The 26452-nt window shown below is 42.0% G+C and overlaps 1 protein-coding gene across 2 annotated transcripts in view; it reads left to right on the top strand.

The window, feature by feature from the left end:
* The window catches only part of Plcb1 (phospholipase C beta 1), a 700152-nt gene that overhangs the window by 480309 nt on the left and 193391 nt on the right, over window positions 1-26452 (top strand). For both annotated transcript variants that reach the window (XM_087911176.1, XM_087911177.1), the window contains exons 8-9: window positions 3501-3601; window positions 5224-5390. In XM_087911176.1, the coding sequence (XP_087767302.1) occupies window positions 3501-3601; window positions 5224-5390 (268 nt within the window). The remainder of the gene's footprint in view (window positions 1-3500; window positions 3602-5223; window positions 5391-26452) is intronic.

Here is a 26452-nt window from a genome sequence, read left to right as displayed (position 1 = left end):
TATTTCCTGAAGATAAATCAAAATTATGGCCATTTTATGGTTGTGGTTCTTAAAACTATATCAAAATTATATTTCAAACTCACAAGAACTCAGTATATAATGAGCAATTTATTTGTAGGGATTCCATGGACTCTGGCTAATTCAACTTTTGTTTCATGGTTCTATGACAAAAATATTACAGAGTGTCGAACATCTAAAATTTACTAGGTAATAATTCAATATATATGTACATATATGGAATTGGAGAGGTGGCTCAGCAGTTAAGAGCACTTGCTGCTCTTCTAGAGGACCCTATTTTGATTCTCAGCACCCACATGGTGGCTTACAACTGTTTGTAACTCCACTCCCAAGGCATCTGACACCTTCGTCTGGTCTGTGGGCACTAGATACACACACAGTACACAGACATGCATGCAGGCAAAACACCCATACACGTAGAATAAAATGATTTATAAAACCATGACAATCATGATGATAAATCTATGGGCTTTACTGGAGTCTGCATCAATAAAATGTAGTCCAATATTCTTTGAATATTAAATACAAGTTCATAGCAAAATGATTCTTTAAATACTCAAATGTGTGACAAAGATAAAAAGCACCATCCTAAAACAAATATGGAGATGTGGTACAGAGTATCACCCAGACGTGGGGCAGGACCTTGCTTTAGTGCACTGGGCTTTGGGCTGCCCCTTTAGTCAAGCAGGTAAAATGAACCTGTGCTTACGTCTTCACCAAATCCAGGGAGAGAAAGAGAAAGTGTGTGAATGAGGTCAGTGAAATTCAGACTCATTTCACATGTAAAAATCTGAGAATTGCCCGGAGCTGGCAGCAAATATCTCCAAGATGCTTGCGCCTTACTTTCAATGATAACATTATTTCAATGATAATTTATTTTGATCATTATACGGAATACCTTTTTCTCCTGTTTTCACCCACAGACTCTAAAGACCTTGGGTCAGTTGGGCAGGGGAGAAATGAGATGAAGAAAACCAGCTTCACGGAAAAGCTTTCCACGTGCTAAGTTTCAACCTGCAAGGAAAATAATATTGCTCTTATTCAGGTTATCTCACTATTTGACCACTGTAATTGAAAGTCCTAGTTCACAGCCAAAAAAACAATGCCTAGATTTTAGCAAAATATATGTCTATGAAAGTATATGTCTGCCCACAAGTGTGGTTAAGCCTGCTTTTCCAAAGGAAGTATAATATTCAGCCCATGATAGCACAGTTCAAGTTAGTAAATATTCTGTAGCTGCTGGATTCCACATGCTGGAAACTAAGCAGCTAGCATGCAAAGTTCTTGCCTGGACCCAAGGAACAGAGCTAATTCTGCAGCTGAGGACAGGATACAGTCAGGATTGTTGAAACAGGAGATGAGCGGAATGAGACCGCAGCACAGGGTCAGGAGAAAACGCAGTCCTTGTGGAAGGTATGGCTATTCGGGGAGATACAAGGAAAGAGGGATCAGGAAAGTCAAGGAAGACCGCTATTGATATCCTTAGGTAAGATCGATTTCTGTGTCTGCCAGCTGTGCTTCGAGAGCTAGATTTACTAGGAGAGTGGGGCATCCCACTTGGGGAATACTTGAGTTGGCCAGCAGTACCATTAAATATTTCTTGCAGATGATTTGAAATATTGTTCTCCCAGTCAAAGAGTTGGGTCAATAGAGTCATTTTGACTCTCTAGAAAAGAAGTGTGTGCCCAGCTCAGCCCGAAACTGGCATCCTCCAGGCAAAGGTATTTCTTTTCATAAACAAAATGGAATTCTGGAATCCTGCACCCGGGTTGCTCATATCTCCAGTTTATGAGTGGCAAAGCACCAATAAAGCCCTTCAGCAGAATTTTCCACTGCTCTTGGATTTGAGTCCTTGAGTTCGTGGTTTCAAAGCTCCATCTAAGGAGACCGAGTCTGGTAGTATAAAGATCTTTTGTGGTCTTACGTCGTCTTTTGTTTTCTAAAATTCATTTTTTGCTAAATATTATTTTCCCTCCTATAAATGGACTTAACCAAGGAAATATTACTTCATCTTTTTCATTCCACAAACATGGGGCCTCTACTATCTGCCAAGTGGTGAGGTAAATTTTCTGGTCTGTTAGCAAGCAGTGTACGATTTCAGACAATGATTTTTTTTAAGTTTTTCTATTAAAATACAGCAAAAAATACATGAATACGTTTAAAAGGAAGGGTGTTTCTTTGTTGTAGGGGCTTGAAAATAAAAATAATCGTTGGAGCACATACCTGAAATAGGAAGCCGCATGAAAAATCCCTTCCTGTTAACAAAGGCTCAAATACATGCTTCCGGTTTCCATGGCAGCCCAGCCAAACAGAAAACATAAGCTGTAGAAGTGGCCTTTTATATCAATGACTTGCTTCCCAAACAATAGGACAATGAGCAATCAGTAGCAAATGATGACTGGTGCTGTCCTGCCTATGAAAAGCGTCTTACAACCAAATAACGTAAGCCAGTACTCTCCATGGCCTTTGCATCAATTCCCGCCCTGCCTGAGTTCCTGCCCTGGCTCTCCTCATTGATGGACCTTTACCTGAACGTGTAAAATGAAATAAACCCTTTGCTTCCAGAGCAAGAAAGAGGGAGGGAGGGAGGGAGGGAGAAAGTTAGAATTTATGTTTTTCTTTTCACATTATCTCTAGAGTCATCACTTTTAAAAATAGTCAAAGAAGGTCATATACCTTCTACCATACTTTCAAAGATGAAGACTCAACCCAAAACAAAAAGACAGAGCAGAGAGAAGGAGGGGAGAGAGAGAGAACAGGGAGAATAAGAATGATTCGGGAAGGGGCTTCTTCACTCAGTCAAGGGAATAAGAACCTGAGTTTGATCCCCAGACCCACATAAATAATCCAGATCAAGTGGTTCATGCTTATAATCCTAACATTGGGAAAGCGAACACGGGGGATCCCTCGGGTTCGCTGGCTAGCCAGTGCAACCTTCCTGGTGAACTCTAGGCCTATGAGGGACCCTGTCTCAAAGGACAAGGTCAACGGCTCCCAAGGGACAACTCTCAAGGTCTTTCCTCCATGTGCCCAAGTGCGCACACATGTATACTTCCACATGGAGGGAGGGAGGGAGAAGGAGGGACAGACAGGCAAGTTAAACATTTCTACGGAACAGATTCTATTCTCCTATGTGTACCATACTTGAGTAAATATTTCTAAGAAATTGTCTTAACATCTGTTTAGTAGGATAAAATTCTTAAACTTTAATTAAAATTAAACATCAACAGAAAATAATGTTGACACGTGGAAGTCAGGTTCTAAATGAAGGCTACAGCTGGCCTAAGAGATGTGTTCTCAGTGTCTACTCTGGTTGGGAAAAAAAAGAGAAGAGGGGAAAGGAGGGAGGGAAGAATGGAAGGAGGGAGGAAGACAAAGAGGGAGGGAGGGAGGAAGGGAAGGAGGGAGGAAGACAAGGAACAGTCAGAAAGGAAACTAAAGAAACTGAGACCTCCTTCTTACCCTGCTGTTTTGCTCCCCAGAATGATTCCATACCTCAAGAGGATTTCACTCCAGATGTATACAGAGTTTTCCTGAACAACCTTTGTCCCCGACCTGAAATTGATAACATCTTTTCTGAATTGTAAGAGGATGCATTTTATTCTACTTTTTCTAGCTGCTGTTGATAGCGTGGCTAGGGCAGGATTTTGTTATGACTAGAAAAAGGATGTCCAAATGCAGTGCTTCTGAGTATTGTGATGGAGATGTTGATCTTACAAGCAACTGCTGCTTTAGTGAGCAGATATTGGCTATAACACATGTATAGCAGGGTGTAATTCTAGTGTGCTCAGCTGGCTTGGTTTAGATTGAATATTATAGATACAGCAGGAAGTGTCCTAATACACAGAAGAACAATTCACATAGCAGAAAGATCCCTAAGTGAACGCTACTTGTATCTCTCTGAACCACATCAATATAAAGAAACATAGGTTACTAAGAACCCACAGGCAGCATATTATTTTCTATAGCCATTGTGCCTTTTTAGGTTTATTTTTATTTAATAAGCATGAGTGTTTTTTCTACGTGGATGTCTGTGTGCCATGGGTATGCTTAGTTCTCTCAGAGGCCATAAGAGGGAGCTGGAAATCCTGAAACTGAGTGACAGATAGATGTGAGCCACCATGTGGGTGCTGGAAACTGCCTCTGGGTCCTTTGAAAGATTAAGTGCCCTTAACTGCTGAGCCATCTCAGCAAGCCCACAGGTATTGCCTCTTTTTTAATTTTGTGTTTATTGGTGTTTTGCCTGCATGTATAACTGTGTGAGGGTGTCAGAAGTTCTGCAACTGGAGTTACAGACAGTTGTAAGCTGCCATGTGGGTGCTGGGAATTGAAATTGGGACCTCTAGAAGAATAGTCTGTGCTCTTAACCAATGAGTCATCTTTCCAGCACAGTTATTGCTTCTTAAAGAGGTTCAGACATGAAAGGAGAAAAGAAACAGTTAGGTAGAAGTACCAGTTTCTCTCTCTTGATATACCAAAGTCTACATAATGGCAAAAAGTTGATCCAAATTTGGTAAAGAGAGTAAAATGTCAGGCAGATAAATCATGCTGCTGCGTGTGACACTGTCCACTGAATGCTTTTGCTTTGTGATTTCATCACCATTAAGCATTTATTGAGTTTCCCAATAGTTGCAGCATTGAATTGTTGTGGGTTGCCAATAAAACTGACATTTGAATAACACTATTCAATAAACACCACTATTTTGAGGACAAAATGCGATTGTGTTTAGTGCTACATCCACAAACTTGTATAAATCATTATTATCATTATCTGAAAGGAGATGACTCAGGATTCCCACTATGAATTTGAAGCTAGCCCGGACTGTAGTGAGCACCAAGATAATCAAGGGAACAGAGTGAGTTCCCACCTCCAAACACAAACACAAGCAAAGGAAAGAGATATAGACTCTTACAAGCCTGGAACTTTAATGGAATGAAAAATGTATTCAAGCACATTGTCTTTTTTCTTTTTTTAATTAATGAATCAGCCATATTTAAGTGATAAGTATAACAGAGGACACTGCTAGGCATCTGATGCTTTTCCAGGCCTTTGAGAAGTGTGGGGTGGAAGCACCAGGTTTTGAGGGCGCAGTGAGAATTTTGTTGTAGACTGCCCGGGTATGACGCGATTTTATTTCTCTGTAGCTAATTGCATAAAGAAGATGAGGGAAGTGGTGTGATTTCTTGTGTTTCCATTGCTTTCAGTGGTGCCAAAAGCAAACCATACCTGACTGTCGAGCAGATGATGGACTTCATCAACTTTAAGCAGAGAGATCCCCGGCTCAATGAAATACTTTACCCACCTCTGAAGCAAGAGCAGGTTCAAGTGTTGATTGAGAAGTATGAGCCCAACAGCAGCCTCGCCAAGAAAGGTAGAGGCTTCTTCGTGTCTGGACTGTCCTGTGGTTTTTTGTTTGTTTGGTTGGTTGGTTTTGTTTTGTTTGTTTGTTTGTGGTTTTTTTTAGCCTGATAACGCTTTTTTTTTTAACTTTGGTGATTTCCTTTTCTAGTTATATCTATGTGTGCATGCCACATATTTTTAAATTTCTCACCATTTGATTCTCTAAATTTGCTTAGTAATTTAATGCATTTTTTTCTCATGGAGGAAATTTATTAACTCAAAGGTTGCCCTTTTAAAAAAAAAAGTTTTCTTTTAAGTTCTCTAAAGTGGCCCATGAGTTTGTTTTTTTTTTTTTTACTGTTTGTTTTTCTCCAAGTCTCCAAAACTAAAGAGAATATTCAGTCTGCTATAATCATTTCTTATTCCAGTTTACAGCAACTGATAACTTTTTTCACATGGGAGAATATTCTGAAATGTGGCCTTATAGTTTTTTTAATTAAAATTTTGGGTAGATTTAAATCAAAATCTTGGTAGGAAAAAAACAGGACAAAAATAGCAACAGAATGGCAACTCTAAGTTACCTGGAAATTAGTTTTAAACATATATAGTTTCTTATTCTGGAAAAAAATGAATTAACAAAATATGATCATGAAGAGTTAGTTGCTGGTTGTTCTAACTATATTGATAGCATAGTCTTCAAAACGTCTACCTTCATATTGAATGTCTTCTGGATGGAAAGACCCTCCTGCAGAAGCCTAATCTGTCATGACTTAACTTATTGCAAATGTCTGTTGTGTCCATAGGGCAAAATAAGCCATAGTGAACCAGTTACTGAGAAGAAAGGATTCATGTGCTAACATACAGGCACCTCATGTAGTGACAGAAATAATAATCAAAGGCCACAGACGAGAATGCTTATCATAAATTTTTTTCCATACATTGTTCTTGTTCTGGAATCAGCTCTCTCAAAAGAAAAGAGAGGTGTGTATTAAGCATAGAATTTTTTTCTTCAGTCTGTTAACTGGGAATTTATAGACAACTTTTTTTCAGACTCTCTATTTTCTTCCCCAAGCATTTTGACGTTGTTACTGGCATTATTCTTATTGCTGCCATTCAGGTGAGGTCAGAAAAAAGAAGCAACGGTTCAAACGTGTGCCTTATCACTGGCAGGCCTGGCCAGCAAGCATATGCAAATATGTCCTCTTTTTCTCTGATGTCTGCTCCTTATTTTCAAGCTAGGGGTAACTTCTTGATGAAGGCTAGCATTCCCATTAGGAGAGCTAGACTTTTCCAAGAACGACTTCTACTCAGTGGTGGAACAATTCCAGAAGGACTTCTAAACATGATTAGCTCATAATGGTGGGACAAGAAATGTTTGAAATCAGCAAGACTCCCTGCAGCCTATGGACTCTGCTTACGAGCCCCTTAACTGCAGTAGCCAGAGGCAGCCCAGAGCATCATCTTGACATTTAGCCTCTTGGCACACAAGGTGAAGAGGGAAAAGTTTTCCACTACCTGTTTGTGAATTTGAAATAAATACTATCCACTAAAAAGTGTCCGGCCCAGGTGATCTGGTGACCAATACTCATTCTACCCAGTATATTGAATGCAGGAGGTTGGTTTCAATTCTTCTGATGTGTTTCATGTAGCTGCTCTCTAGATTATAAGATGCTTGGGCCTTAGACTTTTCTTTTATTTCTCTCAAGACCTATAAAGTGAACCTGCTTAGGATGCAATACTTATTATAGACTAGGAGGTGAAATCTAATCACTTCCAGAAAGCGTTTGTGCCCCAACATAAGCGCCATCTCCCGTAATAGTCTTTACAGAGATTAGGTTAGTTCCTCTCCACAGATGCCTCAAGCCACACATGGGAAGGGCAAAAGGCTTCTCATCTAATACTAAGACGAATAGAGATGCCTAACCACTTCCTAGCACAAAGAGAAGTACTTTCTGTCACCCCCAAGAGACAGAAATGATGAATAAGCAGATCTGGTTGGCTAGAGCTGTCACTCTTCCCCCAGTGAAGAAATTCAAGTCTCCAGTAGTCAACTAGTCAAATTATAAAAGATCTTAGTTGGGCCACTTCAGCCCCAAAGTGCAGACACGGAACAGAAATTCTGTTGACTTCCCTGTGTTAGGGGGAAGGTGAAAGGATGTGAACTGGGTGAGTTTAACAACTAATAGACCTATAACAACATTATGACTTAAATTAGGTCAAAATAGAAATGATACTGGAATATCAGGGTGTTTTTGAGAATGACAGTTTCCCTGGAATCTAGGGTCCTGAAAACTCACTGGCTATAAAAGCTGCCCAAGCCAGTGGTTTGGAGGATTCTTATCTCATAAGTTAAAGGAATGAAATACACAGACCAGAGAGAGAGATTTTGTTTGTTCGTTTTATTTTGGCTTTTTATTTTTTGTTTTTTATATATATTCATACTTGGGAGCTTAAACAGGAGAGAGGTCCATACTATTTGAGCTAAGCCAGCAAAAACATCAGCCACAGGGATGGGAGCTTTAGAAAAATGGAAGGAAACTCAAGAACCAGAAAATGCGTATTAGGTTATTCGGTTTTGGCCAGCATCGAAAAGAAAAACAAAAGAGGAAAACAATATTAGGAAAAGTAATGCATTTTGAACAAAATTCAGAAAGGCAGGTGAATTTCTCTTGACACACCTAGAAAACTAATTATTCCTCCTACCTTGTTAATGTGGCTTAAGGTAGACCCACCTTCCTGAAGGGTGGTCCATTGGCCAGAGGACTGAGCTCCTCAACTGAACTGTTTAAGAGATGATGGCATGTCTCCACCTAGGCATAGATTCCATTCTTCACCACGATGGCCCGGGAGAAAATCTGTAAGCAAATATGTATTCTTCAAGAATTTAGCAATAAAAAAGAAAATAAAACAAGCAAAAAACTATTGATGAAAAAGCAAGAGATGACAGACCAAAAGATAAAATTTTCATTTCTGAAGACTTGTACTCAGTGTACATCATAGTGTCAAAAACCTGTAATCCCTATATTTGGGAGGCTGAGGTAGGAGGATCTCAAATTCAAGGCCAGTCTGAGCTACACAGCAAAGCACTTTTTCAACAAAAAGCAAAGAAGGGTTTGAAGGTGTCTACTCTTTTCAAGAAAAGTAGGATATAAATATGAATAACTTTCATTTTTCAAATGCTAACATGGCTTTACGTCGTCTGAGGCCTTGTCAAACTAAGATTCTTGGTTCTGCAATTCTAACAAGGTAGTATGCAGTGCTAGCCCAGCCTGCAGGAGCCAGGCTTTGAGAGATACTGAGGAAGGGTAGAAAGCTAGAAGATGGAGTCTGGAAGGAAGGTCCAGGAATTTTCCAGGCTTAATTAGCTTCAACAGGAGTGAATGGAAGATTTTCTAGGGATCAAGGGTACCATTCTTTTGTCTTTGCATGCATGCCTTCAACAAAGGTGTTTTGAACGTTTTTATGTAATTATCACCAAGAAAAATTAAGACAAGACTTACACAGTCTTACAGGCTGAGTCTGCAGACATCACAGGACAGGCAAAAACATCTGGACAAATGGCCGGGACAGTTGTTTTGCTGAATTTCCCATAGCTATGCAGAATAAATCGTTTTCAATGACATTATCTATTTTTTAAGCCAGCTACTGAAGTGAGAGAGCACTGTTGGACTTCAGCTGTTTTCTTCCTGAACTGTTTGTGTGCTGCTCACACTCTCACAGTAACAAAACTATTTATTTGCTTTGACTTCATAGTCCAAAGGATAAGGATTTTGAGATATATCTATAGGGCAGAGAAATTGCAATGCTTTAGAAACTAAAGGTTTGAGGTCAAGTGTGTTGGCGAACACTCTTAATCCCGGCACTGGGAAGGAAGAGTCGGGCAGATAGATCTCTTTGAGTTCAGGGCCAGCCTGGTCTGCATAACAAGATCTAGGATAGCCTGGACTGCAGAGAAAGACTGTCTCTAAAAAAAGAATAAGAAAGAAACTAAGAGATTGAAATATTTTCTCAAATGATGACAACCGGCGTTTTTAATTTGACTTTGTAGTTCATAACCTATTGTATTTGACTTAGGATTTCTTTTCTTAAAAAAAAAAGTTTCATCTCTCTTTTATTAGGTAAGGATGAATGAATATTAACAAAGTACAGTTTCAGAAAGCTTTATCCATAATGAGGTGACTTTAAAGATACACATGAGGGCTAGGCATGTAGTTTAGTGGTAGAGTACTTGCCTAACAGGAGGGAAACCCTGAGTCCCATCCCATGCACTACCAAACACAACGAGTAATTGAACTGATACAGCAGTATTAGTGGGTGTTTCAGGCTCTCTCTTTACCATGGAGTCCATCCTCTAAAATTACTTATAGACTACACTATATAAATGACTCCCTGCTTTGTTGTAGTTAAATCATAAAAAAAAAAAAATGAAGCTATGTAACACCCGTTTGTATCTAATCAGAACATAGGGAGTTAATGGTTTGAGAGTTAAAATAAACTCGGAATTAGGATGACACAATTTGGTTTTAAGCAAAGCATTGCAGGTTTGGGTCCAGCAGGCATTCTATCTCGAAGCAGAAACACGGTAACATTGTTTGCATCAGGAGGAATAACTCTGTTGTGTTTCCAGTGCTGTTGAATCCTGACAAGGTTCAACTATGCTGAAACATTATTAATACCAGGAAGCAGACAGAGTGTGACAAGGTTCTGAGCTTTCTAGTCCCACAATCTGTATTATTAGGAGGCAGTGCTCCTTCGGTGGAAAACAACGGAAATGTAAATTGGACTGAAACACAGAAAGGGATGTACTTGTCCGACACGCAGAGAGTCCGGGCTGGGTTTCAGTGGCTTCTAGCATGCGAATCCAAGAGCTCTAATGATGGGATTGAGAATCGTTGTTCCTCGAGGACCACGTGGTTTCACTTACATACAGAATCGAAAAAGCAACACCATGGAAATGCAGAGTGCAATGCTAGTTAGGTGAGGCTGGGGAGTAGGGTACGGGAGGGTTGCTGATTGGAGGGTGCCAAAATACACCTAAGGAAAACTAAGTTATAGTGGCATACTGCTGGCTATAGTAAATGATAATACACTGCTGATTTTAAAATAGCTAAAAGAAAAGATTTTTCAAAATGGGAGTCAAAAAGTTAAGTACCTGTTAATTGTTTTGAGTTCATCACCCTGCAATCCAGTCATATATCAAAACATATATTGTTGAGGGGTCACCTGCAGTGAGTGAATGAATACTGGGGAGGGGGTATTGTATTCTTCAGCTGTATAACTAGTGATAAGCTGTCCATATGCTAGTAAGTAATCCCCACCATATTCATGAAAGCAACCAAAAGTAAGGCACAAAAACAATGGCATCAAAGTAAGAGGCGGCCTTACTTAGGGAAATAGAGTAGGTGAGAAAGGAGAAAAACTGAGGCTAATTGAAAAGGGGATAAAAATAACCAAATGTTCAGTACATATATTTATGAAACTGACAAATAATTTAAAAATAAAAATAGTAGCATAAATATCAGATTATAGTCACAAATATATAATATGCAGTTATATATATATATATATATATCCAATAAAAGACAATTCTCTTTCCCTGCCTCTCCTCATTTTCTCTGTATTTATTGTAGCTCTTTCCTGGATTCTCTGAAGTACATGATAGCTCCAAGCCTACCAACCAGGATATCCATCCCAGTGTAAAGAAACTATTTTTACATATAGTTTCATCAAAAGTCTCAGAAGTCAGGGGCAGTCTAGGTCATCCAAGGCCACTCTTGCATTAAAAATCACTGTGTTCAGCCTAGAGAGATGGCTTAGAAGTTAAGAGCACTGGCTGCTCTTCCAGAGGTCCTGAGTTCAATTCCAGCAACTACATAGCGGTTCACAAACCATCTGTAATGAGATCTGGTGCCCTCTTCTAGCAGAACACTGTATACATAATAAATAAATCTTTTTTTAAAAAAATCACTGTGTTCCTGGAGGCTCAAATAAAATAACTAGACACATTCAAGTCACATGTCTCTCCCTAGAGTCAATGCTGGAACATCTATCTAAACCACGTATCATGTGACCTGATAATGGACGAGAAGGTCCTCAGAGTTCAAGCAAGTTAAGCTCATTAGACAAAGGAGGGATGGGTACCAGGCAAGTAAAAAATAATAGAATCTGTGTTATGGTTTGAATTTTAATGCCTTCATCAGGCTCCTGTTTGGGATGGCTGTCCCCCAGAGAGTGGCATAATTTTGGGAGATTGAGGAACCTTTAAAAGGTAGGGCTGGGTGGAGGTGACCCTTTAAAGGTCAGTTTTGCTGCTGATCCCTGCTATACTCTATTTACTTCTTGGTCTCCCAGTGTGGCAGCCTCAGCCACAAGTGCCTGTCACTAGGGACACGATCCCTTCCTCCATGCTTTCCCCACTTTGAGGAGTTGGAGCTGGCCCCAGATAAATCTTTCTTCCTTTAAGTTATCTTCGACAGGTAGTTTGGTCACAGGAAAGTAATCAATATGCCCTACTGATACCTGATACATCCCACTAGAACTGGATCAAAGGCTGAACCCAGTCGTCACACTTCAAGCCTCTTAACCCCTTCGCCCAGAGCCACTCCTTCCCTGCCTTCTCACCTTGGAAACTATCCTGTGAAAAACTTGCTCAGAGAGCTAAGCTCCGTGTGTGTGACAAGGCTCTGTGTGTCGCCACCCACTAAACAGAGCTGACTGAACTGTTAACAAGTGATTAGCAATATTTGCTTCATCATTTATGTCCTAAAAGTAGTGATTAAAGCTGAACATTGCTGTTACAGTTCTTGATTTATAAGCAGATTGCATCTAACAAATGACAAAGAAGAATCGGTCATAAAACCTGGGAAAAAAATAACATGTTAGGTATGTGACCAAATGTTTTTTTCTAGATTAACATTCCTTTTTTATAAATGTTTATTTAGAATTATGATTAAGTTATAAACGGAAAATTTGTATTTGGCTTGTTGGTACAGGATTTTCACTTGATTCTTACCTTAGCATCACTAAGTTTTTCATATAGATTTTAAAATTTCATTTCTCCTGTCCTAAATAGAAATTCTAAAAATTAAGGATGGACTGGGGACATAGCTTAGTTGGTAGAGTGCTAGACCAGCAGGGAGAAAGTCCTGGGTTCCATCCCAACACCACATAAGCCAGGGTCAAGGGTGTACTCCTATAATCTGAGCACTGGGGAAGCAGAGGCAGGAGGCTCAGGAGTTGAAGGTCATCTTTGCGCGCTAGAAAGTCCAAGCCCAGCTGAACTTCATGAACACTATCTCAAAAAATATTTAAACCTTATTATCATTATGATTATAGTCATGTACATGCTTGAGAAACCAAATGTCAGAGTTAAGGAAAATATCTGACATTATGGCAGACGTAAGCAGGTAAACTGAGGCAAGCCGCTCTCCTTGCTCGGTCTTTGGGTTGTTCTCTGTGAAATAAGATGATGCCTGCAGTTTAGTGACATGGGTGTCCCCCTCTTTTCCCTTGGCACATACTGTCCGATCCTAGCCAGCAGCCTCCTCTGTAACCCTCCAGAAATTCCTCTCATTCCAACCATAGCCATCCTGAAAATCCCTGGGAACTGCAGCCTGAGTCTGAAGGATGCCCCGCACCTTTCCTAAAGTCCCCCCTTGTTACCATTCATGAAGTTTTCACCAGGAACTCTTATCAGCAAGGGATGTAGCCCTTTAGCTCCAACTCTGAGATCACAAAAGGAGCAGGTAAGAAGGGAGCTGTGCTGTGCCTGGGGCTCCTAGGTTCCTTCTTGCCCTCAGCTGCTCTGGATTCCCATCTGAGCCCTAGCACAGCGTCTCTTAGGAAAAAGATGCGGTGGTGCTGATGCTGTGTGTCAACTTGTGGCACCTTTGGTTCTCACATTTGCCCTTGATGAGGCACTAGTTTGTCTGGGTTTCTCCTAACAAAGTGTTACAAGAAAGCCGGTGCGTAGAGGGAATAAAACTACCAAAGCGCCGTTAAGAATAACAAGAAAAGAAGCCGGTGTGTACTTGGGGAGAGGGGGGTGGGCAGTGACCTCCCTCCCTCCCTCTGCGTCTTCTGCAGGCCAGTCCCTGACTCTGCAGGCGCTGTGGCTCAAACCCCAGGAGATGCAAGATGTGCGGTTTTAAAACTGCTCATCTGGAAGAAATATTGACGAGTTTAAAGATCTGCCTCACAGTTCGAGGAGTGTTGCATAGATTACTCGCGGGGCAACTGGGGGAATGAAAGAACTGAAATCAGGAATCGCAAACTCAACTTCTGAAAGACAGAGACGGATGAACCTGTATGACTCGGCTAATTCTTTCATGCCTGAATTTACTGTGCTGAGAAAATTGCTGAAAGCCCACTCTGGTGTTTTATTGATTAGGATCCTATTTAAATTCCACCTATTAACTTTCTAGCCTTCTCCTCACCCCCACCCCAACCCTCACCCCCAGCCCCTGTAGCACCTGCACTACAGGACAGTCCGGGAGCTGGGAACTGGCCTGGAGACTTAAAAACATATGCACACACAAACAGACAGAGAGTGGGGACACCGGTCATCCTTGATACAAAAGTGCCAAGAATGTCCCCTTTAGTATGCCCAGGGGCAGCTTATATAGGGATCCTTAACTGATAGCCACGCCCCAGCTCTCAGGATCTTTCAGCTGCAGGCCTCATCAGAACCCACCCGCCCTGCCATCAGGGTCTCGTGCTCAGAGCAGCTGCAGGCTCCTTAGAGCAGAGGAAAACAAGTTGTTTATAAGGAATTCAGGGTCTGGTGGTCCAATGTCCCCAACATGCTCTGTGGAAGGTTAAGGAAGAATGGCTCTGTCATTCCTGAGTGCATTTCAAACTCCTCCTTACTCCGAGTTTCTTATATTCACAGACCGACCTATCTGAAGCATTTGAAATGGGCTCAGAATGGGGAAAACCAAAAACCAATTAACAGACTAGACCCCACTTTTCCCCAGAACAGTCAGTGTGTGCTTGCTGTTGCTTGGTAGACCCGGAACTCCCAGCACCTTCCTTCTCTAAGTTTTTCTTTCATCCCCAGAAGGTAGGGATTAAGCCTAAGGGAAGTAAAGGCGTGGCCCAGGAAGCCTGTTTTTTCCTCCTCCGGGCTTGCCTTTGGTGACCTCAGTGTCTGCTGAGCAGCTCTCCTCTAGCCAGAAGCTTAGAGCCTTATCTTGTCACAACTAAAATCCCTTTTGTTCAGAAAATAGCCACTCAGGAAATGTAAAAATAGTAAAAGGCAAAGAGGAATGCCAGTCCCCGGGGAAGGGAAGGGAGCCTAACAGGCTAAGACACCTTCAGTGTGCTGTCTTCCTAAGGCCTCTTCCCTCATCACACGAGATCTTCCCAAGATGCCTTGCCATTTTGTGATGTCAGAAAACTAAACAAATAGCTCCTTCCCCCTGCCATATAGCCTGCCATCAGACCATGGGAACCACAGCCACTGCTGTTACCCCTTTCCCCTCTCACCTGTAGGTAGATGGGACTCATTCAGTAAGAGAAACAGCCGGGCAGGCCAACCTGTGCTAAGCCACAGGCCTCTGATTCCCCAACACTGCAGTCCCCAGAGTCGCATTCACACCAAAAAAGAGGAAGACACATTGAATGGGGGGAGCAAATGAGTCATGACCACAAGGAAACCAGACTGGACGGTCCATGTTAACACACAACTGAGGGCCTGGGAGACCCCTCAGCAGGAAAGCCGAAGATACGGAGCAGTTCGCTGATGGACGTACGCATTTCTAGGAGCTCTGTCTTAACTCCAAAGCCTTGCAGTCTCTAGAATTCCAGTTATAAAGCAATTATCTCCAGGCTTATTGATAGGATATTACTTAAGACAATCCTTAATTTGGGACAATAGTCAAAAGCAGCCATGTTACCTAATACTACAACTAACCTAAAATATGAGTCAAAGATTTTGCGTCGTCACGTTGCTATATGCCATTGTTCTACATTTCTTTAGGAATTAACGCTGACAGAAAAATTGGGGTCAGAAACATTTGAGATAAAATCCTTGGAAGCAGAATCGGGGTCATAGAACTGAGAACAGGGAGGAGAAGGCAGACAGTGAAAGCCATGTTTCCACTGTGCTCAAACAGAACTCAGCACCAGGGCAAATACTATGTAGGTATGTGAAGCATCCATCCTTCACTGTGTTTTAGGCTGCTCTAAGGAAGTCCTAACTCCCTGGGGCTCCCAAGTAAGCTCTCAGGCAGAGAGATGCAAACGGAAGTCCAATCATATCCCTCCGAGACAGTGACATAGACTACTACAATCCCCTCGCCAACAAAACAGATGTTCCCCTGATTATAGGTGTACAAAAAATATTATCCACCCTGGCTACTTCGAGGCTGACAGAGAAACCTCAACTTTAAGGCATGTCTGGGCAGCTTGTGAGGCATTGTCTCAAAAGTAAAAAGGTGACTGGGGGGCAGCTCAGTGGTAAAGCACTTACTTACCTAGGAAGCTGGCACCCTAAATGCAGAAGAGAATAAGCCAACCAGTCTCCAGTCTGTGAAAGAAGACATCCTCCATGGTCCAGGATAACTGTATGCCTGTTTCCTTTACCAGATATTTGATTTTTTAAAAAAAAAAAAAAAGCCTGCCCTTTACATCTAACTTAAGAATTGCTGGAATTGGTTACAGTGGCAGAAACCTATAATCCCAGGATGATCTGAAAGCTTTGTAGGAGGAAAGTGGAATTTCCTGTTCTGTTTCAAGAACCCTGCAAAGCAGGGTTCCCCATAGGGACATACAGAGTCCCATGACATTTGAAGCACTAGGAAGGTTCTAAGCCCCACATCAGAAAGCTTGGAAGAGCACACAGTGGGGCTCACCTTTGTGCTGCAGAGTAGACGAAGACGGGATTAAGGAAAGTGAAGCCTTTACCCCTGCAAAGGCAGCAGCCATCTTGACCCTGACATCATGGTCTACGATCCAGAAGATTTCCTGCTGTGCATTATGGTCAGAATCACAGGGCAGTGTCACAAAGAGCATAGTCATGGATCACAGTAGAGCGTGCTCCCAGCCCTCTGAAGACTTCTGCTCAAAGGACAGAATCTGCACTGGGGCAACACTAGGCTCCACGTTCAAGTCTAAGGCTACATTTATAAAAGAAAGGGGACTGTGGATGATACTACAGGTCAGGGTGCATGCCAGGCATTTGGGGGTCCTGGTCCTAGAGGAGAAAACAGAGAATCAGAAAGTTTCCTTCCTTGTTTGTATTATTTTTAGAAGTTGTGTATTTGGGGACAGATGTTTACTAAGTCGCCCAAGCTGGCCTGGAGCCTGCTGTGTAGCACAGCTGGACCTAGATTTAGAGCAATCCTCCTGCCACCACCTCCTGGCTACCGAAATAACAAGTATGAGCCACCACTACTAGCTTTTAAACAGAAGGTTTAATCTAGACCCTGTCTTTATCTCTCCGTGTCCATTTAAAGGGACAAGTTAAATCTTCTTTAAGCCAAAGTTTATCTGTCGAGTTAAATCTCAAAAGCTTCTTTGACTTCTCAGAGTGGCGAGGAGTAAATTCACAAGTGTGAGAATGTTTTGAACAAGGGAAGGTGCTAAATCAAGTTAGATGTCATTATCAAGAACTTTCACACCAACCACCTCCACAAGTACGACTTGACACTAGAGGAAAACTGCAGAGCGTAGAGAGCCGTGCAGCAGGGCCAGGGGCTGACCTAGGGAGACCCCGGAGAAGAGCACGCAAGCCCCTGCTGAGCATCATCACACCATGTCTTAGCTTTGGGCATCCGTCCACAGTTATGGTCACAGGGCAGGTTTTTCAGTCTACAAAGAAGAGAATGGATGGTCCTTTTCAATTTAGGATAAAATAAGGATGGATGAGAACATGGGTAGAACACACTGGATACAGGATTGGAAAAATCTGGAAAGAAATAAAGAAGTCAAAAATGCTCATCTACTGTACAGACTCCAAGGTGGTTAACATATGCTATAGGAAAAAACCACGGTCAAGCAGAAAACAAGAGGAACATTTAATGATTATTTCTGAAAGCAGACAAATAGATGTGGGTGAGCCATGAGATGTCAGCGCCATCTGCACTTTCCCTGAGAGGAGCTAGCAGAATCCTCAAGGGTCATAGCACCAGGAATAAACCTAAGCCAAGAAATAGCATCTCACTGCTGGGTTTGGAAGTGATTTACGGAGGTGTTAAGCCCTTGGGCAGGAAGTGTTCCAGCGACCTTTGCTATCATTACACAGAGAGTGAGGATTGAATGATGATGAATGGTTTTTCAGCCACCTAATCCCAGTGACATCCAAACAAATGGGTGCCAGAGCCTGCCTAATTGGCATTTGGCACAGCAGAATGTGGTTGGTGCCCATGCTAACTGGCAGGCACATTGTCCAGTTTGCCCATCTCGACTGCGCAATGACACATGTGGACCATCTGTCTTCCAAAGCAAAATTTCCCGGTGCGGAACAGCTTTGAAGATATTTGCATGTATTTGGCTTTTCTTACCCTTTTCAAGCTAACCTGAATAGTTTCTGCAAATCCCACAAACAATGTCACCTACTGCTTAGCATTTCCATTGTCCAGTGTTGGCATAACACATTTTCTATTGTGTTTTATTTTTCTTCTCCTGAATGTAAGAAACATGGGTTGAAGGGAGAAAATGCTGGAGGACACCTCTAAATTGCATGCAGAGATTAGAGCATAATTTAAGTCTGGAAAAGAATTTTGGATCTTGATAGACACATTCAAATCAAAGAGTCTAATCCTCACACCTCTGCCAGATGGGTCATTTATCTGCCAAAGCCCAGGCTTCTTCTAACAAAGAGATTAAAGTAACACATTTTAGAGAGATAAGTAAATCATTGGGAAGGCTCTTTTCCTGATCACATTCGGGGTTATTTTTAGGACTGATGCAGCGTAGCGAGATTGAAGCCAACTGTCTATGCGGCAGAATGTCCCCTTTTCTATGGTTCACGGCCCTTACTCAGGACAATGTTAGGAGAGATGGGTGGATAGATACGATTGGGTCTCATCAGCGCCATCTGTCTTTTCATTGCCCCAGCATGAGCTACCAGGTCAGTTTCCACACTTGCCAGACAAGTTGTTTCCGACTCAGCCTCAGTTTACCGAGCTGAAAATGAGCCACTCTCTCAAAAAATGCCTGAGCCTGGCATGTGGTCCATTCTCAGAGTGGTAAGTATCTCATCTTATTACCAGTGTTATTAGCTTTTCTTTCTGTTACTAGACCATGGGCATTGTCTTTTACGGTATTACAACATAGCCTGTCCACCTAAGGCATAAATCCTCTGTGTTCTGTCTAGTCTTGAGCAAGCCTCTTCCTTCAGATTCCATATCTATAAGGCAGGCATGTAAGTTTTCACCCTGCACAGTGGCAGTGAGCCTGGGCTGAGTTCATTCTGCATATGGTAAGGGACATGAATGATTTGTTAAGCAACATACGGGAAACCAATCAAACTGTCGAACCAATTCAAAGGCGATTTTTCCTCATTCGTGGCCCTGCCTGTGCTTACATATTAGATTTTCTTTCAAGTCACAATCCATTTTCTAAAAAGAAAATCTGTGCATAGAAACATGCCGGCCATATTTTCTTGGCTGAAAACCCCACATCTGTTGGCAATGCCACAAATGTTGGATAAAGCATCTGCATTAGTTACTTATTCCATTGCTGTGACAAAATATCTGGCGGAAGCGACTTAGAAGGAAGCGTTTATTCTGGCTCCCAGCGTGAGGACACTCTCCATCATGGTGAGGCAGGCGTGACAGTGAGAACAGCTTCGATGGTTCTGGCTAGAGTGGCTGGAGCATTGGGGCAGCTGCCCACTGTGCACCCAAAGTCACAAATCAGAAAGACGCATACGAGGCTCAGCTCCCCTTCCCCTTCCCCGCTTTGTTCGCTATGGAACTGCATCCCATGCAATGATGCTACCCACATCAAGAGTGGGTCAGTCGTCTTTAGTTAAACTTCTATGTCAAGACTCCCACATATCCAGCTGGGGGTGACTTTCCTAAGTGATTTTTAAAGCCCGTGGAGCCGACAGTGAAGGTTCGTGAGTTCATCCCTTGTCAGCTTGACATCCAGCTACATCACCTTTAAATCCTAATACTCCACTCCTGGACCTCAAAGACTCATGTCCAGCTGACAAAGCAAAAAGGAATTCAGCCCAACTTCGCAAGTCCCCTGGGGTCTTTCCCAGTTTCATCACTGTTTTAAAGTCAAAAGTCAGCCAGGCATGGTGGTTCATGCCTTTAATTCTGGCACTTGGGAGGCAGAGGCAGATGGATCTCTGAGTTGAGTCCAGCCTGGTCTACATAGTGAGTTCTAGGACAGCCAAGGCTACATAGAGAGACCTTATCTCAAGCAAGCATACACACACACACACACACACACACACACACACACACACACACAGACACACTTCAAAGCCTCTCCTAAGACTCAAGACATTCTCTTAATTATAAACCCTTGTAACATTTTTTTAAAGTCATATGCTTCCAAAATACAATGGTACAGAATAAAAATTCTCATCCAAAAGGACAGAAGAGACCAAAGAAAGACTGAAACCCAATAGGAAAACCACCAAATTCTTCAGCTTCCTCTTCTGTAACTGGGGTCTTGATGGCATTGTATGGGCTCCAACAGCCTTAGCTGGACCTGTACTTCCAGTTCTGCTGCCTACAGCTCACCTGTTCTCTCTCGGATTGCATCTATTCTGCATGTGTCATTTTCCTAGGCAGACATCAATGGTTCTGTCACCCCCAACATCCTGGGATCTCTATTGCCACATAAGTCTCATCTTCACTGGCTTATATAGTGGCATCTCAGGGCCTACTTGCAGAAAATCCCATCCCACTACATTATTGCTTGACCTCAGTGGCCTTCTGGAATCTTGGTCAAGTGTTCATGGCCCTTTCCTCCTTGTGTCTCTCACATGCCTTTAAAGTCAGCACCCTGTGGACCACTCTGTCAAGGCCCATTGCCAACTTGAAGCACTATGCGGCTCTACCACTGCTATCGTGCCCTCTGTACATTTTGGCAACCAAATGTGGAAGAAGAAAAAAAAAACACATCCTTAAGTGGTTGATTCTGAGTAGAGAGCATGGTCTGTGATGGTCCTGCTTCTATCTCTTCCCTCTCAAGTGAACGTGCATGCTTCCAAGCTGAGTCTTGATCTCAGAGCACCTCGCCTAGAGATCAGGACAGAACTTGGAGGTTCTCTTTCATGGTGATGATTCCTTTAAGAATTATAGTTACCTTCTCCCCGCCTACCTTGTCCAACTTTAAGCTTGACAATGCTCCTTCCCTAGCTAAATTACTCATTTTTCATATCTTTCTGTTCCCTCTCCCTCTGAGCTAAGAACAGTGAGTGACATGTACCGTGTACAACTTGAATGTTGCATTGACTTAAATTTTCCTTTCTGAAAAAGTTTTGCCCATGCCCATTGAATCTGGCTTCATTCAGGTTAAATTTTCAGGGCTTGGGCAGTCTGTGTATAGGCTCTTCTCCGGGATAAAACAAATATGGCCTCTAGACCCCTCTCTGCTCTGGTCCTAATTCTACTTGGAAAACTCGTGAGCACGGTCTCCACTCTGCCACTCCCAGCATTCTGGGCTTCCACACTTGCTCCAGAGTAGCCACTAAGCTCTGTTGACAACATTGTCCACTCTATAGTCGAAAATCTGTGTTTCTCCTATGAATCACATGATCAGATTTATCACAGCCATCACCCTGGTCCTGGAACTTATTTTCTGTATTGGTGGCTTTTCTCATTTTTGTGATGAAGTGCCTGACAAGGACAACATAAGGAAGGGTTTATTTTGGCTCATGATTTAATTGTCTAGTTTGTCATGTTGGTGGCCCTACCAGCCCTAGCTGTAGTGTTGTTAGCATGAAGTAGCCAATCACACAGTCAGGAAGCAAGATGAGATGCATGCTGGTGCTCACCTCTCTTTTTTTTTTCCTTCTGGATCCATGGAATGACGCCACAGATTCAGGTGGCTCTTCTTTTCTCAGTTAAACTTCCATGGAAACCCCTTCACAGTCACATATTCAGAGGTCTCTATTCTAGGTGACTCTAAGTCCCCGGTGGTTCACAGTGAAATTTAACAATCAGAAGCTAGGTGTGGTGGCACATGCCTTTAATCTTAGCACTTACACAGAGGCAGGCAGATCAGTCTACATAGCAAGTTCCAAGATAGCCTTGGCTACATAGACAGACAATGTCTTAAAAAATAAAATTAAGCATGTAAGTTTAAAAATGCATATTGAGGGCGGGAGAGATAGCTCAATGGTTAAGAACACTGACTGCTCTTCCAGAGGACCAGGGTTCAATTCCCAGAGCCCACATGGTGGCTCACAACTGTCTGTAACTCCAGTTCCACTTTCACACAGGCAAAACATAAGTGCCCATAAAATAAAAATGAATAAAATAAAGAAATGCATATTGAGCGACAAAGAGATGACCGAAGGATTCTCTAAGTACCTGACTAATACGCTGTGAATTCTATTCAGAGATTAGCGTTTAGTCACACACTATATGTTTTCTCCATCACTGGGTCATCTCATTAATGCAGAGTATAATGGGGGTATGGTATTGGACCCACTGCTGTGCTCAGAAATTTCATTATAAATGAGAAGCATCCACTTGTGCTATATGGTCACACTGAAAGCTATACGCATAAGCTTTTAAGTGGGAAATTATAGTCTGTAGATATGCTTTTTACTTCTGACATTAATAGGAAATTCTTCCAGAGCAAAGGTCATTAAGAAGAATATGCATTGATGGATCCCCAGCTTGCCATGAGCAGTGTAATGGGGTGCACTAAACCCTTTTACCTTTTAAGGACTGACTGACCATTTTCTCAATTGTCCCAGATTCCCTTTTCCAGGGGTTTGATGGCTTTTGATATCAACATGTCTAGGACTTGTTGTATTATGTAGGAGAAGGCAGATTTGGTATAACAGTGCCACCAAACAAGTAGAAAATGTACCATCCCTCCCTTTCCAATGGCAAAGGGTAGCATGCTTTGTTATTTCCTATTTTGGAAAAAAGGCTAGAGGGTCAGGCTTTTAGAAGTTAAGAGAGAATATCCAACTATAATAGGACTTAGCATACAAATGAGTTCAAAGCCTTACAATTTGTCACTGGAATGCCCTTACGATTTTTTTTAGATAATTGGATAAATTCTTCAGCTCTGTTTTGAACACAAGTTGTGACGTGACATGAGAAATATAGGAAATTCAATTATAAATGTGCACACGATTTCCGGATTGACATCTCAAGGGTTCCTCCCCTGCTGTCATGAAGGAAGGTGGACATCAAGGACCACCTTGATTCAATAATCATTTTGTTAGAAACTCAGACAGTTGAGAGCACCTTTCGCCCCCAGCCACACCTATTGTAAACAAACGCCCCTGTGAGGTTGGCAAGAGAAGTCATGAGGCCCAAACAACTTCCCAGTTGCAAGTTCAGACAGCGTCTGCCACTCTTGACTGCATGCTACTGGGAAAAAGAGCAAGAAAAACCACAGACAGATTATCCATATAGTGCCACCCATCGTTAGATGTTAGTCACTGCATATGTTCCACTGCAAAAAGAAAAAGCAAAGGCCACACACAGTAAGTACCTGGCAAAATAGAAGACCTAAAAAAAATCCCTTACTGTATGAATCAATTTCCTCTATAATTATTAAAATTGCATTTTATCTTATATAATCAATTTTATTTAAACTGCTAGAATATATGTATCATAATAGAAACCTCTTAGAACTTCAAGGTAAACATAATGAAATGAACATATTTATCTAATTAAGCTACCCTGAGTCTATACTAAAACTGCATTAAGGGACAATCTTGCAGATGTGATCTAGAAAAGGTTTGAACTAAGAAGATAAACAATTACCTTAGAAAGTTAGCTGTACGCGTACAGCTGTAACAGATCTGAGGAACTGATCTTAGATCAGTCAGGTAACACGCTAGGAACCATCCTGCATTACCCATAAGAACCTTAAAAATCTCAGGAATTGAAGATGCTGCGTTCTTCCAGAAGGAGGAGTACCAATAGAGAATAGAACGGAGTTTGACAGCTGTTGGAGTGTAGTAAGAATTCCTCCCTGAGAAAGGAACAGACTAAGTGAAGATGACTCAAAGAATAGGTGAAGGCAGAGTAACCATTTTGAAAATAAGGTCATAGAATGTGACCCGAAGAGACCCATGTGTGGTTTCTCCACATTGGCCTAGAACACTGGCACTGAACATTTAATTTTCAAGCAAGGGATTAGACAGGGAGAGAGACCCAAAGACCAGCATTCACTTCTAGAGAGAAGACAAAGGCGGATTCTTCTGCCGTGATGCCTCATCTGCCTCACAGTTCTCAAAGACACTCATCAGAGCTCATTCAAATGATCCAGAGATTTTTCAGTCTGTCAATTAGAAAATATAAATAAACTGTAGTCTCTAAGTATAGGAGGAAAACTTATTTTAAAGTATGGATCAGGGAGGTTCTATTTTTATCTACACGCAATCCCTCCTCATGTCTTTTCTCCAAGCTCAGGATATTGGTGATCAAAATTGACCAGTTTTTCCCCATCTCATGCCAGACCTAGACAGCAGAATAGTGGCCATGTTTTTAGGAATTGTTTTATGTATATGAGCGGTTTTGCCTACATGTATATCTATACACCACATCCTTGCCTGGTGCCCACGGAGGCTAGAAGAGAGTATTAGATTTCCCCAGAATTGGTGTTACAGATGGTTGTGAGCTGCCCTGTGAGTACTGAAAATGAAACCTGGGTCCTCTTGCAAGAGGAGCTAGTGTTCTTAAACACTGAACATCTCTTCCTGCCCTAAATGTTGTTTTAAGTTTTAAAGGGCCAAGAATTGATGGACATATGCTGATTTCTCTCACTGCAGGGCACATAGAGGTCGGCCCTTGATAAAAATGTTTGTAGACAGCCATAAGCAAGGAGGGCCCTAGTTCCCTTGTGAATTCTAGACATCTTACTCTTCCTGGATAGACTTGAGGTGCAAATACATTTTTCTAGATGTCCGGAACAGAAGAATCATTCCAGAAAGTTCTATTAGAGGTAGTCTGTGTGTGCTAATACAACCCTGATATTGGAGAATGACCCAAAAAGCTCCTCTATATTATAATTTCCCATTTCCCAGAGTTCTTTTTCACAAGCATCCTCCTTTTCCCTTGTCCCTCAAGACCAGTGGAATAGCCTCAGGTGATGCCTTTACCCTTTAGCTCTTCCAGGGGCTTCCATGCATTAGAAAGATGAACTACAGGCTGCCTAGTGTTGCAGGCTCACTGCAGGGTTTTAAACACCTCTGAAAGGCTTCAAAGCATCACAGATGGGTTTTGAGCTTGTGTCTTCCTTATTCCACACGAGGGCGTCAGCAGAAAGACAGCCACTGTCTATCCCAAGGACGAGAGATGGTCAGGAAGAGTGAGTGTGTGATACATAGCCATGACATTAGTGCAAAACCACATGACATTTGAGAGTTTATGACAATATTTTGCTGAAAAAAACGACCAGACCTTTAAATGGCCTATTGGGTACCATTGTCTGGTCAAGTTGCTTTCCTCTGGGATCTCGTCAAGGATGCTTCCACTCTAGTGAAGTCAGCCCTGCTCTCCCTTTCTGTAAGAACCTGTTTCTTTTCTTTTCTTTGAACCTGGAGTTTCTTCTGCAAAGCTTCACAGGACAGTGTTACTGCATTTCCCCAGGGACTTGTGTTTCCCAGTGTTGGCTCCAAATGGTGTAATAGTATGTGTTCTTATAAAGACTTTAAGGTGTGTCATGTGACCAACATGGACAATGGAAAGCAAACCAGTCTCTTTATTTAGAGAATATGTCAGGGAATTTATTTTTAGCCTTTGCCATCTGTTCTTACCCTTTAAAACCCATTTGATTCTTATTCCAGAAAACTTTATAGTCCATTGTTCCCCATCGTAGACTGGTGTTTTGTAATCCTTCTGATGTGGGACTTTTTTTAAAAAATTAGGCTAACGATCCATAATTTATTGGCCCACTTGAATTCACAGAACTTGAAAGCTTGAAGAAAAGTCTTAAGGAGGCCTGTGACTGGCTTGCCCTTGACTTATGGCTGGCAGGAATGTGGACGCTGCACTCTTGTCTGTTATGACCTTGTTTAGAAAAACAGTGTATTTCCATTTGGTTGGTTATTTGGATGGTTTCGGCTTTGCTTTGTTTTTTTTATTGTTTTATTACATTTATTTGTGTGCATGTGTATGTGTGTAGGAACATTAGAAATCATAGGACAACTCTGTTGCCTTGTGTATCCTAGGGATCAAACTCAATTCAGTCACATAGCAAACCTTTACCCACTGACTGGTCTCACAGGCTCCTCTTTCATTTTGTTTGTTTCTGTTTGTTTGTTTGTTGGTTGGTTTTGCAGTGCTGGGGACTGAACTCATAGCCTCACAGCCTCGGACATGTTAGATAAATGCTCCCCCACTGAATTACAATGTCTAGCTCCAACCTATGTCAGTTCTCAGGGTTTTCCATTGCCTGTGTTCCTTCCTGGACTAAAAAAAATAAGTGGAAGTTTTTCATAGTGAAAGACGTTTTTTAAAAAATGCTTCTGCTTTCCAGTCAATGGCAACAGCATTCCTCCACTGTAGCTTACATGGAAGCAGTGAAAATCTAAGGCCCTTTCTCTGCCCCCACACGTTGACCAGTCGAAAGCACCTTTCACACATTGTGCAGACTGTGAAATATATTTTGAAATTGAACTCCTGACCTTTAACTGACTCACCTTCTATAGTACGCACAGACTGACCCTAATTTTCACAGTGACATCTCTGTGACTTTGCCATACCTCTCCCCATTCACTTGGGGCATCAAAAGTCTGGAACACTTGCTCCTGTAGTTAGCAGGTAGAGCTCTGGAGGGAGAAGTGTCTGATCACCCCCATCTTCGGCATGTTTTGTCTGATCACTCTGCAAACCTCCACATTGTTCTTACTCATCCAGCAAGATGGCTCAGCAGAAAAAAAATCACTCCCCTACTGCAAGCCCGCCTTCTTCAGTTTGATTCCTAGAACCCTCG

Source organism: Myodes glareolus, chromosome 10 (assembly GCF_982192425.1).
Source record: "Myodes glareolus chromosome 10, mMyoGla1.1, whole genome shotgun sequence".
Classification (NCBI taxonomy): domain Eukaryota; kingdom Metazoa; phylum Chordata; class Mammalia; order Rodentia; family Cricetidae; genus Myodes; species Myodes glareolus.
This window is presented reverse-complemented; position numbering and strand designations above follow the sequence as displayed.